The sequence below is a fragment of the Castanea sativa genome, chromosome 6 (genome assembly GCF_040712315.1).
Source record: "Castanea sativa cultivar Marrone di Chiusa Pesio chromosome 6, ASM4071231v1".
Taxonomy (NCBI): Eukaryota; Viridiplantae; Streptophyta; class Magnoliopsida; order Fagales; family Fagaceae; genus Castanea; species Castanea sativa.
The window spans coordinates 55,252,393-55,270,846 of NC_134018.1; the positions used below are offsets into that span (position 1 = coordinate 55,252,393).

At 31.8% G+C, this 18,454-nt stretch overlaps 1 protein-coding gene across 1 annotated transcript; it reads left to right on the forward strand.

Annotated features, from left to right (window-relative positions):
- The first annotated feature begins 4,152 nt into the window (after window positions 1-4,152).
- LOC142637849 (putative methyltransferase PMT15) lies at window positions 4,153-9,711 on the forward strand. The gene is made up of 6 exons (XM_075811807.1): window positions 4,153-4,913; window positions 6,772-6,982; window positions 7,096-7,393; window positions 8,118-8,510; window positions 9,186-9,263; window positions 9,393-9,711. The coding sequence occupies exons 1-6, from the start codon at window positions 4,233-4,235 to the stop codon at window positions 9,628-9,630; spliced, it is 1,899 nt and encodes a 632-aa protein (XP_075667922.1). The 5' UTR covers window positions 4,153-4,232; the 3' UTR covers window positions 9,631-9,711.
- The last annotated feature ends 8,743 nt before the right edge of the window (window positions 9,712-18,454 follow it).

Here is an 18,454-nt window from a genome sequence, read left to right on the forward strand (position 1 = left end):
CCAATATATATAAACCATAAAAAACCTAATCATATAGTTAAAAATAATTCAAATTCATAAGTCATTTATGTAATATACCATGACTATAATATATATAACCAAAGTTTAGAGAAATTTCAATTAGAATCAAAATTGAATTTTGCTTTTGTTAGCTTTCCATACAAATTAAATTGTTTATATTTTTGTTTTTTTTGTTTTTTTTTGTTTTGAACTAATGAGCATATATTTTTATATAGTTTCTATTCAAATATTTTGTATGTGAATATATTGAACGTAACAAATTGTAATTGTGTTGAACGATCCCATACACCTATCCTCTTTCCATTTAAGATATTCTATTTGACCAGTTCATTATTTTAGTTTGTGTTGTATTTAGTAGAATTTCACAGACAATAATTATGAATTGATATTGTATATGTAGTATTCAATAATAATTTTCATAATCATATACGTAATAGCAATGTAATAAGAAACTTACGTAATCAATATTATGAAAATTGTAAGAAAAAACTATTTTAGTACCCCCAAATGTCATGGTCAAACTATGTCTTATATGTTTAATAATCCAAGCTAATATCAACAGCACAACTACAATCCATCATTTCCGTGTATTAGCATGGGTTATATGCTAGTAATTTCATAAAAGAACAATCTAGATAGAATGACTTATATTTATATCATCCATGATTAATCAAAATGTTTTTCTGTGAGGTATATTGGTCAAGTATCATCTCAAGATAAAAGCAATAATTTCATTTATTTTTTATAAGACGATTACATTCCTTGCTCAATTTTATTCATTTTTTATTATAAAATTATATTCATTGCTCTTAAGAAAGGATTTTTTTTTTTGAGAAACACACACACACATATATAGGGGAAGATGGATGAGATAAGGGAATATATCCACACGCCAACACTAAAACTGCATGCGAAAGGTTTTTTTTTTTTTAACTCTACAATTAATGCTTCTTTAAAAGAATAATTCACCAATTAAAAACATTTCATACGATTATGTTGAATCTTCAATCCTGTTGTTCAAATATGATTGGCCTTGTAATCTAATAGTACTTTAAACTACTTAAAAATGAGTAAGAATAAAATTAAAAATTTATTGTTAGTATCTTGAAACCATTTTTAAGAGATTTTTTCTTAAAGAACTTTGGACACTCACATTAAAAAATAAAAATAAAAACTCTGAAGTTCACCTCATTGTAAATTTGTAATTTGTGGGGATTTATGTGATAAGGGGATAAAAGATACATTCTATAATTTGTAACACGCATATATGTATATTCTACTGTTGAAATGGTTCACCCATGTTATCGATTTTAATAATTAAGTGTCAAAATGGGTGGATTCTAGTTATCTCAACTGGTAAAGTCTTTGATAATTGTATAAGAGATTTGAGATTCGATCCATGTCTACACCAAAAATTGATTGGTGTCTTGATTTGATGATAAGTTATTATCAGGAGTGAACACCATAGCTTGAAACTTTCTAAAAAAAAGGTGTCTGAACAGATTTGGATTAATGAGAGATATCCAAATAACTTAACTAAGAATTATATCTCTTTGTGATCAATTTTATGATTTTCAAAAAGTGTTTTAATTAAGTGTTTTTTTCCCTTAAGAGCATGTTTATCATTTTTTTTTCCAAATTATTTAACTTATGTATAATTTTGTAAAGATTTAGGTTCTGTTCAATAACGGTGTTTAAATAACGAAATTTTTTGTTTAAATATTCCAATATAAATTTTCACAGACATTTTTATTCATACATATTTTTATAAAACTTAAATAATGTTAATAAAATATTAAAATTTTGTAAGTCCAATTTTTACTTTTGTCAATTTATTTTTCCAGTCCAATAATAAGTCAATAAAAGTAATCTTTCTTAAACAAGGACCGGCTTTTTATGCCCTGCAAGTTATATTTATTTACTGAAGGGAAACTGAAAATTAGAAAGGGGTGAAATTTTTGTCCACAGTAATGATTAATGAAAGGATGTGTGAAGTGGGCCAATACTCTCAAAATCTCATCATTGATAGTTCTCGAATGTGTTTTGTGCGCCATCACAATTTGTTCCTGGTTGGTGTATTTTCACCAAAACTAGGACTGACGTGAAACTAGAACTAATGACCAACATGTGAGCTTGATTGATTGGGGTCAAGCCATTTTGTCATGATAAAGTGATCATGCAGCGTGCTGCTTTGCTTGTGCTTGCATAAAAGATACAGTTTTTTGTTGAATTCAGCACCAAGTTAACCGGACCCATTTTATATAAAGTATATATTAGGAAGAAGCAATTTTCTTCTTTCTTCTCAAATAATAAAGTGACACAGAGAGAGATGGGTTAGAGAGAGAGGTGTCAGAGACTTGTATAGAATAGTAATATTCTGTTACCTTAAAAAGTCGTAGTTTCAGTGCATTAATTACAGACATACCCGCTCGTGGAGGAGCCTAACCTCTTGTCTTGTGTTTCTATTCAATTGAGTTTCACGAGCCCAACCGCGTCCTCGCGTGTTCCTCACCACCGGCCTCTTTTATGACAAAGGGCCCAAACCTACGTCAACGATAATAAAAGAAAGCAAAAATAATTATATTAATAATTAAAGCTAAAATATATTTTCTATTCCAGACCTTTATCAACTGTTAGTTGAGTTGCGTTAAGCTGAGTTATTTTTACAATATTCTCACAACAGTTAAGATGTGAATATTTTATATTTATAAATTAAAATAAAATGATAAAATATTAAATTGAGATTCATTATAATAAAAATAATGGTGTTGTGAGAATTTGTTTTATGCGGAGAATTTTTCTTGTTATTTTAGTCTATTTATTTATTTATTTTAAAATTTTGCTAGTGCATCCACTTTAGTTCTTCCATCCATTATTGTCAAAATGGTCTTGTTAACTCTCTTAAAACAAAATTGTTTCACATTTTCGACACTAAGAAATAATTTTATTACTTTATCTAAATAAGAAATTGACAACTTTTGAACTTGGTAAATGATAATTTATAAATTTAGTAGACTAAAATGACAATTGATCAAAGTCGAATTGAAATGACAATTTTTAAATTTAGTGGACTAATGACAATTGATCGAAATTATAGGGTGTAAAGTGTATTTTTGCACAAAAAAATCATATAAAAAGTTTAGCCGTTTTATCTTATTTTAGATTAGGTCTTTAGTTCTTAATTTTCTCAATTAAAGATTAGGTCTTTAATTCTTAATTTTCTCAATTAAAGTTCCAAATTTATGAAGTTGTTTCATTTTGAAGCCCCATGTTCATTATTATTATTATTATTATTTTCCATTATTTTGAGCACTAGCAAATAGTCAGAAAAAAAAACATTGATAAAAATTTGTATTTCACCTATATCAAATATTTTAATTTTTTGGCAATCACTTTGCCACTTTAAGCAAACATTTATTTATCTAAACAGTGGTATCCCTTTCTATGCTATGTAACATTGATTTTTGAATAATCCTATATGAAATGTAAAATTTAATAAATTACTTTTCACTTAAAATTTTTTTTTTTTTTATTAATGTTGAGAATAGAAGTGATTTCACAAATTTAACACTTTGTTTGTTTCCGCTCTAAAATGTTTTCAACATTTGAAAATATTTTTGTATTTGGCTTAACATAAAATTTTTAAAGCACAAACCACCAAAATTAGTATCTCCCAACCACCCTCGGCAACTCTACTTACCGAATTGATAGCTTAGCCCACTAGACCGGTGTTAAACTAGTGGCCTAGTCACTAGATGTGTGACTGTGAGAGAGTCTCAGTGTGTTTTTATAAAATATTTTACTAATTTATTTTAGTAAAATATTTGACAAAAGAATTTTAGGAAAGCATTTTCAAATTTGATCAAATTTAACAAACATATAAGCAGCCACAAAACAAACAGAGCAAAATACGTTTTTTAAGACTTAAATTGATAAATCTTAAATATTTGGAATCTAATCTAGAAAATGGTATAGACTTAAATCCTCTTTAGTCTTTATGTAATTTCCCCTGAACTTCCTCTTTATGTAATTTCCAAAAAGAAAAAAACAAAATAAAATCAAAGCATGGGAAATTCAATGGGTCAGTCGTCTCTCTCTTTTTCTCTCTCTTTATATATATTTGACACAGACACAAACACAAACACACACAGTCGTACGCTACTCTTTCTCTCTCTCACATAGAGGGGTTTGGTTCGGTAAATTTGGTCTCGATGGCTTGTCCAAACCCACTGCACCATCTCTGGTTCTTCAACACCCAAAGAGCCAATCTCTATTACCTCACCTTCATAGCTATCCTCTGCTCCTTCTTCTACCTCATCGGAATCTGGACCCACTCCACCACCATCCCCATCACCTCCTCCTCCTCCTCCTCCGCCGCAGCCACCCAGTGTTCCCTCCAAACCCTCATCGCCACAACACCCAACACCATCACTCTCGACTTCAGGGCCCACCACATGGCCGCAGACCCACCGCCCACGGCGGCGCGTGTCCTCCACCTCCCACCCTGCGATGCCAAGCTCTCAGAGTACACGCCATGCGAGGACGCCAAAAGGTCCCTGAAGTTCGACAGAGACATGTTGATATACAGAGAGAGACACTGCCCCGAACCCAACGAGGTTCTCAAGTGTCGTGTCCCAGCCCCACATGGCTACACGGCGCCGTTTCGCTGGCCTGAGAGCAGAGAAAACGTTTGGTACGCTAACGTGCCACATAAGTGGTTGACGTTCGAGAAGAAGAAGCAGAATTGGGTTCGGTTCGAGAGAGACCGGTTCAAGTTCCCTGGCGGTGGGACCATGTTCCCCAATGGTGCCGATGCGTACATTGATGATATTTCCAGGTTGATTAATCTCAAAGATGGTTCCATAAGAACCGCCATTGATACTGGTTGTGGGGTACGTACAATTCTCATGCCCCATTACGTTTCTTTCATTAAAGATTAATTTTCTTTTATCAAAGTTTCAGTATATGAGTGTGTATATATATATATATATATATATATATATATGTATGTGTGTGTATTTGTGTATATACGAGTGGTTGATTCATTTTCTTTTTCTTTTTTTTTTTTGTATTTTTTTGTTGCAGTAATAGTGATCAATGACTCAGTCATTGACTCATAGTTATTATAGGTGAAAGGGAAAAAAGAATTTTCATAGTTTTATGAGTTTTTTTTTTTTTTTGACTTTATGAACCGGTTGGTCTACCAGTTTCTGACAAGTGACAACAACTTCATAGAATATTAGATTGTTAAACAGAAATTGTATTGGCCTTGCATGTGATAAAATTCTTCTTCTTCTTTTTGTTTAATGTGAATGTTTTGATTTTGAAATAGGAAAGGATTGAAAAGATGGAAAGTAGGTTATGAAAAAAGAAAATTGAGTTGGAAGAAATTATTGAATTTAATTGTTTCCTTGTTTAAACTTTTTCTATACCTATAGAATAGTATTCAAGAAGGTCTTGAATAAAAAAGCAGCAATGGAGTGCACAAAAAGCAATTCTTTTTGTTTGTTGGGATATGGAGAATTCAGATTTTTCCTTGATTCTAATTTTTGTGAATAATAAAATAATTCAGTAAAGGTTATGGATTTTATATAAAGTTCTCTGGTTACTTTTGTAATTATATAAATATTGTAATGGTATAACGCTGCATCTTTCACACTGTTCACTGTTCAGTAAGTCTATGGATTTATTGAATTTTTTTTTTAATGTTATTTCCCATTAAAGAAGATAAATCCTCAAAGATATTAATCCCCATTTTCTCTCAATTTTTTTTGTTTTAAATGTTGATCTCATTTATTTATATAAATTTAATTCTGCTGTGTTTTTGTTCGATGGATATGGGTCCACTTGTCATTGCCGGACTGGTATCGTAAAGTTTTTTTTTTTGGTTAGGTAATAAAAGGTTTAGTATATTGCTCGACTCATTAAGGTTAATAAAAGAAAAATCAAGAGACAAATTTGTAAATATTGTCAATGTTTTTATTTATTTATTTGATAGAATCAATGCTAAACTAGTATTTAATGGGATTCGCTCATTTTAAGGAAATGTAAGATAGGTGCAATGGATTTTCAGAACTAGGTGTATATTCATTTTTTTGACGCTCCATGTCTAATTTAGGTAAATCCTAATCAAATCCCATTTCTTTGAACTGTGCTAGATCTCACTACTAGAAGTTTGGTAGAATTTTCCTGTCAAAGACAGATATTGAAAATCAATTTTATGGTTTTTTTTTTTTAATTCTTTTTTCATAGGACAAGAAACTTTGGAATTTGTTTCACAAATAAATTATAAATTCTTCTATTTAAAGTAAAGTATAATAATTCATGAGAAACCTAAATTTCTGTACTTTAAATTTTCTTAATTGGTGGAGAGACGTTAGCTCATAGAAACGATGTTTTTACTCAACTTGCACTAATAAAGAGCCAACCAAATTGGTTTGTTCAACGCACAATGTCATAGAATTAATTAATATATATCTTTATTAATATGGTCTTTAATTATATTAATCAACCTTCTCATAATCATAGCGTTTTTGTAACTACTCCATCCATTCACTCTTAATTCACAAGTTACTTTGTAACCAATTTAAACTTTCCCATATGTTTAAGTTATATTTTAATCAAGGTCGTTAACCACACAAGTCATGACTTTTGCTTGTGATTAATTTTTGTTTAAAAAATTAGATTAAAAAAAAAAAAAAACCCCACCAAGAATGACATTTTTTTTTTGTTGGCCTAAAAATTATTCAGGTTGCTAGTTGGGGAGCATATCTTCTTTCACGTAACATTGTTACAGTGTCATTTGCACCAAGAGATACACATGAAGCTCAGGTCCAATTTGCTCTTGAACGAGGAGTACCAGCATTGATTGGAGTTCTTGCTTCAATTAGGCTTCCTTATCCTTCAAGAGCCTTTGACATGGCTCACTGCTCACGTTGCCTCATTCCTTGGGGCCAGTATGGTAATCCAAGCTCTTCATTTCTATCTGTACTACACTACTTCCTCATTTAGTATTTGAAATTTTTTTTTCTTGCTTATAATTTTTTTTTTTTTTTTTAAATTATGGATGTGCAGATGGGCTTTATTTAATTGAAGTTGATCGAATTTTACGTCCCGGTGGGTATTGGATTCTGTCTGGGCCACCAATAAACTGGGAGAAACACTGGAAAGGTTGGAACAGAACACAGCAAGATCTTAAGGCAGAACAGAATGGTATTGAGAATGTAGCAAAAAGTCTATGCTGGAAAAAACTAAAACAGAAGGATGACCTTGCTATTTGGCAGAAACCCACTAATCATATCCATTGCAAGATCAATAGGAAGGTTTTCAAGAAACCACAGTTCTGCCAGGCACAGGATCCAGACAAGGCTTGGTAATAATGTGGCTCTTTTAATTTTAATGTGTTACTATTTTTTTGTTCCTTTTCAAATAATGTCGGGTTCTAAGCCTAAAAAAATAGGAGGGTTGTGACGACCAGACTAATATTTAGTCACTCTATTATGGATAGGTCCACTATAGATACATGTTGCAGTGTCCACTATATATGTGGTCAACCTTAATTAATTTGTTAAGGATGCATAGTTGACCCTAAAATTTTAGGACTAAGCTTTGATTGTTGATTTTGGTTGATTTCTTTTGAGTTTTTGAAGAAATAAAATAAATGATTGACTTCTAGTTGTAAATAAATATTAATTATTGGCTGCCCCATTGAAATCTGCTTTTTGTAGGCTCTTCAAGTAAATGGCTAAAGCAGGTTCTTCTCACTGCTAGAGAACACTTTAGCAGTGATACCAAAACCGATTGAGTGGTAAAGGCAGTGCGAATCAGATGTCGTTCTTAGCTAGTTGTTTGTGGACTTGAAATCCACCTTGTTTTTAGGTCTAACATATCCAACCACCACCTAAACATTTTTTGTTGTATTGATGCTTTTCTTATGCCTTGACCTTTACTTCATCACCATTGTTTGTTTAATTGTTTGGTTGGTTGCTTCAAAGATTGCAACTTTAAAGTCATAAGTTGAAAGAATATTTTAATGCACTAATTGAATCATCATTTGCTCTGTTCCTTTGAGTCTAATATCACCCGCTCCTTTGCAGGTACACTAAAATGGATAAATGTTTGACCCCACTTCCTGAAGTTTCTGACATTAAAGAAGTGTCAGGTGGGACATTAGCAAAATGGCCAGAAAGGCTAAATACAATTCCACCAAGGATTAGTGAAGGAACTTTGAAGGGAATTACAGCTGAGACTTTCACAGAAAATACAGAGCTATGGAAAAATAGAGTAGCACATTATAAGACCTTGGACTATCAACTAGCTGAGCCTGGCAGGTACCGTAACTTGCTGGATATGAATTCTTACTTAGGAGGATTTGCAGCTGCACTAGTTGATGATCCAGTGTGGGTTATGAACATTGTACCTGTTGAGGCTGAGATCAATACCCTTGGAGTCATCTTTGAACGTGGATTGATTGGAACATATCAAAATTGGTATGCTTTTTTCTCTCTAATTAATAAAATTATCCAATGGTTCAATCAAAGGCACTTATAAAAGAAGTTGCCCAGAAAGTGGCTTTATTTTGCTTATTAAACTAATGTGTGAAGTGTGATACTTTAGGTAGAACATAAACAACTGCAAAAAGCAAATGGAAATTCGATAGCAATTCTTGATTGTTGTCTTCACTTTTCTTACTTTTCTAGAAACTTCCAAGAGGATCATTGTTGTTTTGTCTTAAATACCAAGGCAACCAACCTTTTCACAAACAATAGCAATTTCAATATCTTTAAGAAACCCTATATTTAAGGAAACTATATATATATTCACAATTGTTTATATGACCCGTTGTGATTTATGTATAATAAAAGTGATATTAGTACTCAGCATTTTTTTTTTTGAGATATAGTACTCATAATTAGACTCAAGTGAAAGTGATATTAATCCAATTATAACTGATAAAAAGTTATCCTTAACATTATATTAAAAAATTTCTCCTAGCTCACCAAATTGAATTTCAATTACATAGTTAAACTATCCGCATTATAAAATTTTAACTAGAAGTTTGCTATTATATTCTGTAATTTTCATAATTGTTGCTAATAACTCTATCCTCTGCTCCATTTTACTTGGCAAACAAGAATTATTGCTAATAACTTGTCTTCTCTTAGGTGCGAGGCCATGTCCACGTACCCGCGTACTTACGACTTCATCCATGCTGATTCAGTTTTTAGCCTCTACAAAGACAGGTAACATTAGCTTAATAATAGTATTTTCCTTGGAGATTAGAACTTAAACTATATATTTGTTTATATCATTGCACATCAATTACTTGACATTATGGAATTGAAATTGGTCACTAATTAATTGCGTTGCAGATGTGATATGGAAGATATTCTTTTAGAGATGGATCGGATTTTAAGGCCAGAAGGTAGTGTGATATTCAGAGATGATGTAGATTACTTGGTAAAAATAAAGAGCATAGTAGATGCAATGCAATGGGATAGCAGAATTGTAGACCATGAAAAGGGACCCCTTCAGAGAGAGAAGATTTTATTGGCAGTCAAGCAGTATTGGACAGCTCCAGCACCTCAAGAAGGCAAAAACGCTTCATAATGCTAATCTTGCTCTGCTTTATTGATTAAATTCTTCAATTTTTCTGTTAATAATTTAATCAGAAACTGATTCTTTGACACACCCACATTTTTTTTATAAATTTTTTTTTGGGTGGGGGTAGATAACAGAAAAAAAGGCCTTTGTTTTTTTATGCTTTCTTGTTCCAAAGGTTTTTCCTATCAGTAATGATCGTTGCAATACTCATCTTAGCTTAATTCGAAGTTGGGTTCTTTTATAAAAAGAAGGGAAGAAAAAAACAAAAGAATTGGTCCCTCCCTCTCTCTCTCTCTCTCTCTCTCTCTCTGTGTTTTCATTTATTATATTATATTATTTATTTCATTAAGGCAGGTATATTGGAAGCAACTAGGCTATGATAAAAGGGCTGGTGGGTGCAATGGGAGATTTCGTTGTGAAACATGTAGACGTGGGTGGAACAAGAATTTCAAGGCTGAGGGGGGGTATAGTAATAATAATCATTATAAAAATTTAACCGATTTAAGGTTGTGTAAGAAATATGAAGAGTTTTGGGAGTGGGGGAGAAATATATCTTAGGTAAATAAAAGGGGGGAAATCTTTTTATTTTTATATAAATTTATTTTGGTGGAGATGAGATGAGTTTTTATGTAGTTTAATTGACATGTTTAACACAACCCATTTAACTCATCATATAACAAATAAATTTTATAATTATTTTAAATTTATCAAATAACTTTTTATATCTAACCTATATTTTAAACTAAAAAAGAAAAGTGAATAATTAAAAAAACTTATAAGTGATATAATTGTAAATTGAAACTTTACAAACTAATCTCTTAACCTTCATATAAAAACTATGTTATTTTGATTTTGGATCAAGGTATATGCACTTATTTTGGGATTTTTTTTGGAGATAGTTTTAACCTATGACGTTTGTTCGTAATAATAACCTTTATCATTAGACCAAGACACCAATTAGTTTTGGTGTAGACGGAGATTGAACTCTAGATTCCTTATTCAACCATCCGAGATTTCACCAATCAATTTTTGAGATATAAAGAACTTATTTCTAGATGAATGGTACTACATTAAGGACTTAATATTTATTAATTACTTTGATATTATTTTGAATTTTTGGACTATGTGTTTTAAGTATTTGATATTATTTTGAACTTTGATATTATAAGTTTGTATTAAATTTATAACAATATTAATTAGGTGTTTTTTTAAGTGGGTTAAATAGAATGAATTTATGTCAGTCAACCTAACCTGCTTAATATTAAACGGGTTGAAATAGGTCATTACATTATCAATTTTACACGCATTTCATTAAAATATCAATTTTTATTGATTTTTTTAATTGTTTATCTTTCTTTACATGCAACAACAACCATTTGCTTTCTCCCTTTATCTTGGGAAACATAAAGAAAGAATAAAAAATAAAATGCAAAATAAATTATGCTAATGTAAATTTACAAGCAACAATGCATATTTACACAATTTTGGCTTGTCTAATGTGGGTAGTTTTTGAACAAAAATGTTTACACATCCTCTAATGTGAGTGCTATAAGTATCTATAGAGTTAAAAATGTTCTGAGTATTGATAAATTTTTTAATTTAGGGGTGGCTCAACCGCTAAGACCCCTAAATGGAAGAAGGTCCCTTAAAATATAATAATAATAATATATTTTTTTTGTATTATAGTATTGCAAAAATTAATTCTTTGAAAAAAGCTCTCACCTAGCAAAAAAAAAAAAAACCCTACTAGTGGTCAATAGAATGCTTTGGTTCCTTGTCTCACAATATTCAAATTTTAATTAAGGTGGTTTAACAAATAAATTTTTTTTATAAATATTATATTTTTTTAAATGTTGTGCATTTTATAAGTACGTTTTATTATGTTTGCGGCTGTGGCGGGGCAAACATAGGACAAGTTAGCTTTTTACTTCACACAATTAATTAATAGAAATATGATGCCAATCAACCTTTGCTACCCTTGTTTAAATGAATTAAACTTGAAATAAAAGGATAAATGCTAAGAAAAAGTATGAGACAAGGAAATTTGGATTAACAGTAGTCTTAGATTGCTTATATTACGTTCCTCAGAATTGGTCTGAGATACAGATTTACACTTGTTCTTAGGTTGCAATGATATTTCTTTCTTTCTCTCTTTCTCTAGATCTTTCATCCTCTCTTCATAGAGGCCTTTTTGCCTTATATAGTCACCTAGGTTATATCTCGGCCTTCCATTTGGAGGGCTAGGGTTCATTTCCCTTCATAATTGTTCAATCAGGGCCTTACTACAAGGTTTTTACACTAGGCTTTGAGTTGTGATGACATTGTTCAAGGGTCATTTCTTTATTAATGCTGCCAGCTAAATGGGTTTAGAGCATTGAATGTGGAGGTGATGGACACTTTATTTGCATTATTCCTTTTCTTGCTTGATGACAAATCTTCCATCTCTTCCTCGATTTGTGCCTGATGGTCTTTGGAATTGGGCCTCAGCCCTTTTGAGGATGCGACAGTATCCTCGAGGTCCTTGGGTATTATGGTCTCCATGTGCTTGTGGTGAGTTGTTTATATTTGCCCCGAGGATTGCTATCAATGCTTTTCAAGGTTTGTTCTTCTGACATTGGCCTTCTCTCATTTGTCCCTGTTCTCGAATTCTCGTTCTCCCACAGTGGCAATTTAAGATTGTGAAAATTTTTGTTCTCCCAAAAATTTTACTTCGTTTCTCTTTATATTAAAATTAAAATTGGAATTAATAGTTTTCTAGACAAATTCATTGTTAAAACCCACAATACAGTGACAATTTCATATATGATATTTTTAAACAATTTTTTCTGATACTTGTTTATATTAATTTTTATAATTAGTACTTTTATATATTTTTTATAAATAGACGAAAATTGTCAAATTAACATATTAAATTATGAAAAAAAAATACTAGATTCTTTTTCTAAAACACATTTAATTCGCTTATAAAATAGTAACTAACAATACATTTTACTTTTGCACATACAAAAAGAAGTGATTAAAAATTAAAATTGATAACATCATATTTAAGATTGGTTATATCACAAGAAAATTAAGTGAACATCAATGTTATCAATTAAAAAGGGAATCTTAGCGAACGTTGAACACAAAAATATAATTATAGTAATCTTGCATCTCAAAAAGTAAGAAAAATAAATTTTTAAATAAATAAAAATCAAAACATAAATATTATTCAATTAAAAGAAAACTCCAAAATGTGTTGATTTGGTCCTAAATTAGGCCTTATTATTACGAACCACGAGTTTGAGCAAGATTTGAAATGAATTTGTTTAAAGCTAAATGAAGGTGTTTGATAGAAACAATACTATTTAAAATTTATAAGTTTTTTTTAAAAACTTTTTATTTTTTATTTAAAATGCTCCTCACATATGAAAAATTAACATAGCAATGTGGCCATATTTTGAATGAAATGCATTTAACATGCCAATAACATGGTTAATATTTCATGATTTGGCATGATCATCATTTTATTAGTACAAAGAAATTAATTCATTTGAGGCTAAAATTGTTAAAAACACACAAATATTAAATTGATGGCTTTACAACAAAATGTTTAGCAAAGAATACCGTTAAGATATTGGAAGAAACTAACCATTTTCAAAGAAAATGAATTATAAGAAAAGACAAATTGCCGCATTGTTGGGTACCTCACGTATTTTTTTCTTTATGTACAAAGAGAACCTATTGGTTTGAAATCCCCTTCCAAATCTACCAGTGATGCTAGTCCTTGTGGCCATCTTTGCCAGCATTTATTATGGTTTAGGCGCTATTGCCCAAGAGAAAGTGGGTGCATTGGGGTGTAAAACCTCATAAATTGCTATTTTAGACCCACACACCCAAAACCTAGTTTATCCAAGTTGTCATTGCTAAAAGTGTTTAGCAACAATGAACACTAAGAGGGGAAATATAGTGGTGGTTAAGATCAAAGATAGTGGTGAGTTTTGATCAACAGTGGTTAGGCACGGTGGAGTTCTGGTGGGTTTAGATAAATAGTGGTTTGGTGCCATGGAAATCGGTTTGGAGTAGTGGAGATCTGGTGGGCAGAGATTGGCTTGGCATGGTGGAGATCTGGTGGCCAGAGATTAGCTTAACATAGTGGAGATTGGTATGATGAAGTGGTGTTTGTTCTGGTTGTATTTTTTTTTATTGGTTCAATTTTTTTTTTGGTTTTGGTTATGGGTGATTTTGGCGGGTGGTAGAGGGATTGGGCAGGAGAGAGACATGGATGAGAAAAGAGTGAAACATGGGGTGGTAGAGGGATTGGGCAGGAGAGAGACATGGATGAGAAAAGAGTGAAACATGTTTTTTATATTATTAATTTGATTGTATAATTTATATTATTTTATTGGGTTGTATGTAAAAATAAGAACTGAGATGTTGGGTATACTATTAAGTGAGTTAGCAAAATAGATAAAATCGTTTTTTTGAAGTATAAAATTGATATTTTTTAGAAACATAGATGTGAATGCTCTTATGATCCAAATGTGTGAGTTGGCTCTATTTTTATTTTCTATTCATAAAAAATTTCTTTATTTATTTATTTTTGTACATTTTCACTTTTTAAAGGTAAACATTTAAATTGTAATAATGTGTAGAATAAATTATAGCTTATCATTTGAAGTTCAATCATCAAATGATTCATTTGGAGTGAGACTAATCAATATCACAAATGGTTATTTTTTTCTTCTTAGATTCTCTCATCACCAGAGATTTTTTTCACCTTAAAAAGTCGAATGGTCAATTTCTTTCCAACCCATGTCTTCACAATGTACACATAATTGTATTTCATACTTATAGATTTTTTGTTAATTACCTCTCAAATCTCAATTTTTAGTACCTAAGTTTTGAGTGGTCCATTTACAAAAAATGTTGCCATTCATATTCAAGAGCAAATTACATAATTATTCTTATAGTTGAGGTAGTTTTAAATTAAATCTATATCGATTTGAATTGGGTTTCACTTAAAATGCTTTATCTTTTAAAGTCTATTACCTCAAATTGTCATCCTTAACTAAAAGTTTATTTGTATAAACTAATTTACGCTAGACTTGTTTGTGTACTAAAAGACTCGTCACATAAAAATCATGTATATTAACATAAATAACCACAATTCATTAATATGAAGTTATCCATTAGGATTATTAAAAAGTTATTTTGTAAGTTTTTTGATACCAAAATACTATACGATTCATATAGAGGGATTTTTTAAAAATTTAATTTTTTGGATAATTACACTTTACCCACTTGTAGTTTGCCTCTAATTCGATTTGCCTACCTGTGGTTTCATTTTTGACACTTTACCCACCTGAGGTAACTTTTGTTTATGCTCCGTAACCCACCTCTATTAAAATTAAGGGTAAATAGGTATTTTTGCTCACGTTTTATGTCTCTCTCCTCTCAAAACAAAAAATAGCACAAAAATCCAAGAGAAAGAAGATCAAAAAGTGGTATTTGTCTTGAACATGAAGAACATACCCAAAAAAAAAAAACCCAGATCAACCTACAAGATCACTGACTTAATGAAACATCTTCGAAAAATCATTTCTCCAGTTGGCAAGAGGCGCCACTGAAGCCGAATCAATTCCTTGTCCCTCAAAATTGGGTTCTAATCTTGCAGCTTAACTCTTCAAAACCCAAAATTTCCCAATGACAAATTTATATTGTCATTGGGAAATTTGTTCTTGATAATGATAAAGATTATCATTTGTTGGTTTATTAAGAGAAAAACAAAACAAAAAGATCATATTTCAGGAATTGGCATTTACCACTTGACTCATACAAGAGAAACAATTGCGCTTATCATATTTTTTACAGTGAAAAGACTTGTAGTCTTCGAACCTCATCCTCCCCACCCCTTTTTTCGTAGAGAAGAAAAAATTGCTAAAGATTTTGTTTACATTTGTGATGAGAATATCCTACCCAAAAAAAAAAAGATGTACCACATCTAATATTGATGAGAAAGCTTTCACTAGAAAAAGTTACAAACCTCCTTCATAGCAATCTCAGCTACCATATGCTAATGAAAACACATTTTACCACCAGTTGAATCCACAGCACAAACCTCCTTCTATTTTCCTTGTAAATATTATAAAAAAAAAACTACATATTATAAAATAAAAAACATTCTTTTTCTTCTTTCTTTATTTCTGTTTTAAGCCATCCCCTTAAATTTTTTCTTTATAAGGAGTCAATTTCCAGAATTGGGCACCTGGAAATTCTAAAAAATAGCGGGTCAGTGCCGTAGCCATTGTAGCTGTTGTGATTCATTAGAAGAAGAAGGGCAGCGAACATTGAAATGAGTGAAGGCATCGTTGTAGGCCTGGCGGTGCAAGTGGTTGGACTCGAGGATCACGCCGTTGCAATCGAATACCAAAGCTTGTAGAGAAGCCGAAGCCGAAACTGAGAGCTGTTTCTTGGAGGAGTTGAGAGATTTTGATCTGAAGGTTCGGAAGCGACGAAGAGTGGTGACTGAAGCTGAATCAGTTCCTTGTCCCTCCATGAAAATTGGGTTCTAATCTTACAGCTTAATGATTTTTCGAAGGTGTTTCATTAAGTCAGTGATCTTGTAGGTTGATCTGGGTTTTTTTTTTTTGTTGGTATGTTCTTCATGTTCAAGACAAATACTACTTTTTGATCTTCTTTCTCTTGGATTTTTGTGCTATTTTTTGTTTTAGGAGGAGAGAGACATAAAACTTGAGCAAAAATACCTATTTACCCTTAATTTTAACAGAGGTGGATTACGGAGCATAAACGAAAGTAACTTCAGGTGGGTAAAGTGTCAAAAATGAAACCACGGGTAGGCAAATCGAATTAGAGGCAAACCACAGGTGGATAAAGTGTAATTATCCTTTAATTTTTTTTATGTATACTAATATTTAAGAAGAAGAAAATTCCTCTCGTACTTTGATTTAGTTTATTTATCTATAAATACTATATAATCGAAGCTTTTGACTTTTATTTGACTTCATAAGAGCTTGCCATATAAGCTTTAAAACTCTCATAATTTTCCACATCATTTATATTTTTTAAGATTAATTTAATTTATTTTAACTTTGTAATGATAAGCACTCCCATTCTCCCAATATTAGCACCCTCCTCTCTTTTTCTAGCAGATGTGTTTCAGCGTCTCTCCACGCTTAGCACCATTGTAAAATTTTCAACCAATTTCGAACAATTCCTCCATGCCTCTCTCTACAGTCTACACGTTGCCTTGCTTCCAGTCTAATATATAGTAATTCATGCTTGTGATTAGTCAAAACCCTTATCATTTCATTTATCATCATCCCATGGCATTAGAGGTAAAATAACTTGGATGACCTTTGGAAGATAAGTTGTAAAGAAAACAGAGATCTAGTTTTCTGCAAATTGAGAGAGAAAAGAAAAGAAGAACCTTCTAGAAGAAGTTTCATTCACTAAAAAATGATATATAAAACTGAAACATACAATAGGGTTCACTATTTATATTACACAATGAATAAAAAAATCACTAACCTAAACATGCTGAAAACTAATTACACTAACAAAAATGCAGCTATAGTAATTACAAGAAACTTGTGCATCAAATAACTTCAAGCCACGTGTCCCACTTACTAACTAATCCAAACCTTTTAATTAAACGACCTCGTTTCATTCTTCTATTCATTTAAGCTTTCTTCAAACGATGTCGTTTTCCTTCTGCCTTGGTACTCCTGCTCTGCCTCTCTGCCTCAATCTTGACACTCCCCTCAAGTCCTGAACTGATGATTATTCAGTGACTTGAACTTGTGAATGAGGCTTGATGGATTTAGGAACAAATACGTTTATAAGACCAAGTATACTTGCCAGCCTAGTAAAAGCTGATATTCCCAATGCTTTGATGAATATGTCAGCAACCTATGAGTTGCTAGCAACATGAAAAGTTTTGATCTTGCCTTCTTGAATTTTCTCTCTTACCAGGTGAAAATCGACTTCAATATGCTTTGTTCTCTCGTGGAACACAGGGTTAGCAGCAATGTGTAATGCAGCCTGATTTTCACAGAATACCGTTGCTGGTCTTGAATGATGAACTCTCAAATCCTTAAGCAATTGTGGAACCCAAGTAATTTCATAAGCTATTGTTGCCATAACTCTGTACTCAGCCTTAGCTGATGATCTAGAGACTACACCTTGTTTCTTTGACCTCCATGAAACTAAAGAATCTCCAAGGAACACACTGTAACCTGTCAAGGATCTTTTAGTGTCAGGACAGCCAGCTCAGTCAGCATCACAATAAGATTTTATCTGCAAATCTGAAGTGCTAGAGAAGAATAATCCTTTGCTAGGCGAAGCTTTGATGTACTGAAGCACCTTGTTCACTGCCAACATGTGAGGTTCTCTAGGTTGAGCAAGAGATTGGCTCAACCTGTGCACTGCATAACAACCTTCCTATGAGCCTCCTATACTGATCTGGGTCTACTAAAGGTACACCCTCATACTTAGACAACCTTAAATTCTGCTCCATAGGTAATTTGATAGGTTTGCAGCCCAAATAACCTTGAGTATCTCAAGTGCATATTTCCTCTGATTTAGGCTAATCCCTTTATTAGTTTTAGCCACTTCAAGACCAAGGAAATATCTCAATGATCCAAGGTCCTTAATACCAAACTTTTTGTCAAGTACCTGTTTCAGTTGCTTAACACAATTTGGATTATTTCCTGCCAGCAAAATATCATCCACATACATTAACAAGATAGTAAAAGAAGAATCTTTTGAATGTGAAAAAAGGGAATAATCAGCCTTTGATTGCACAAAACCCATGCCCAAAATGGTTGTG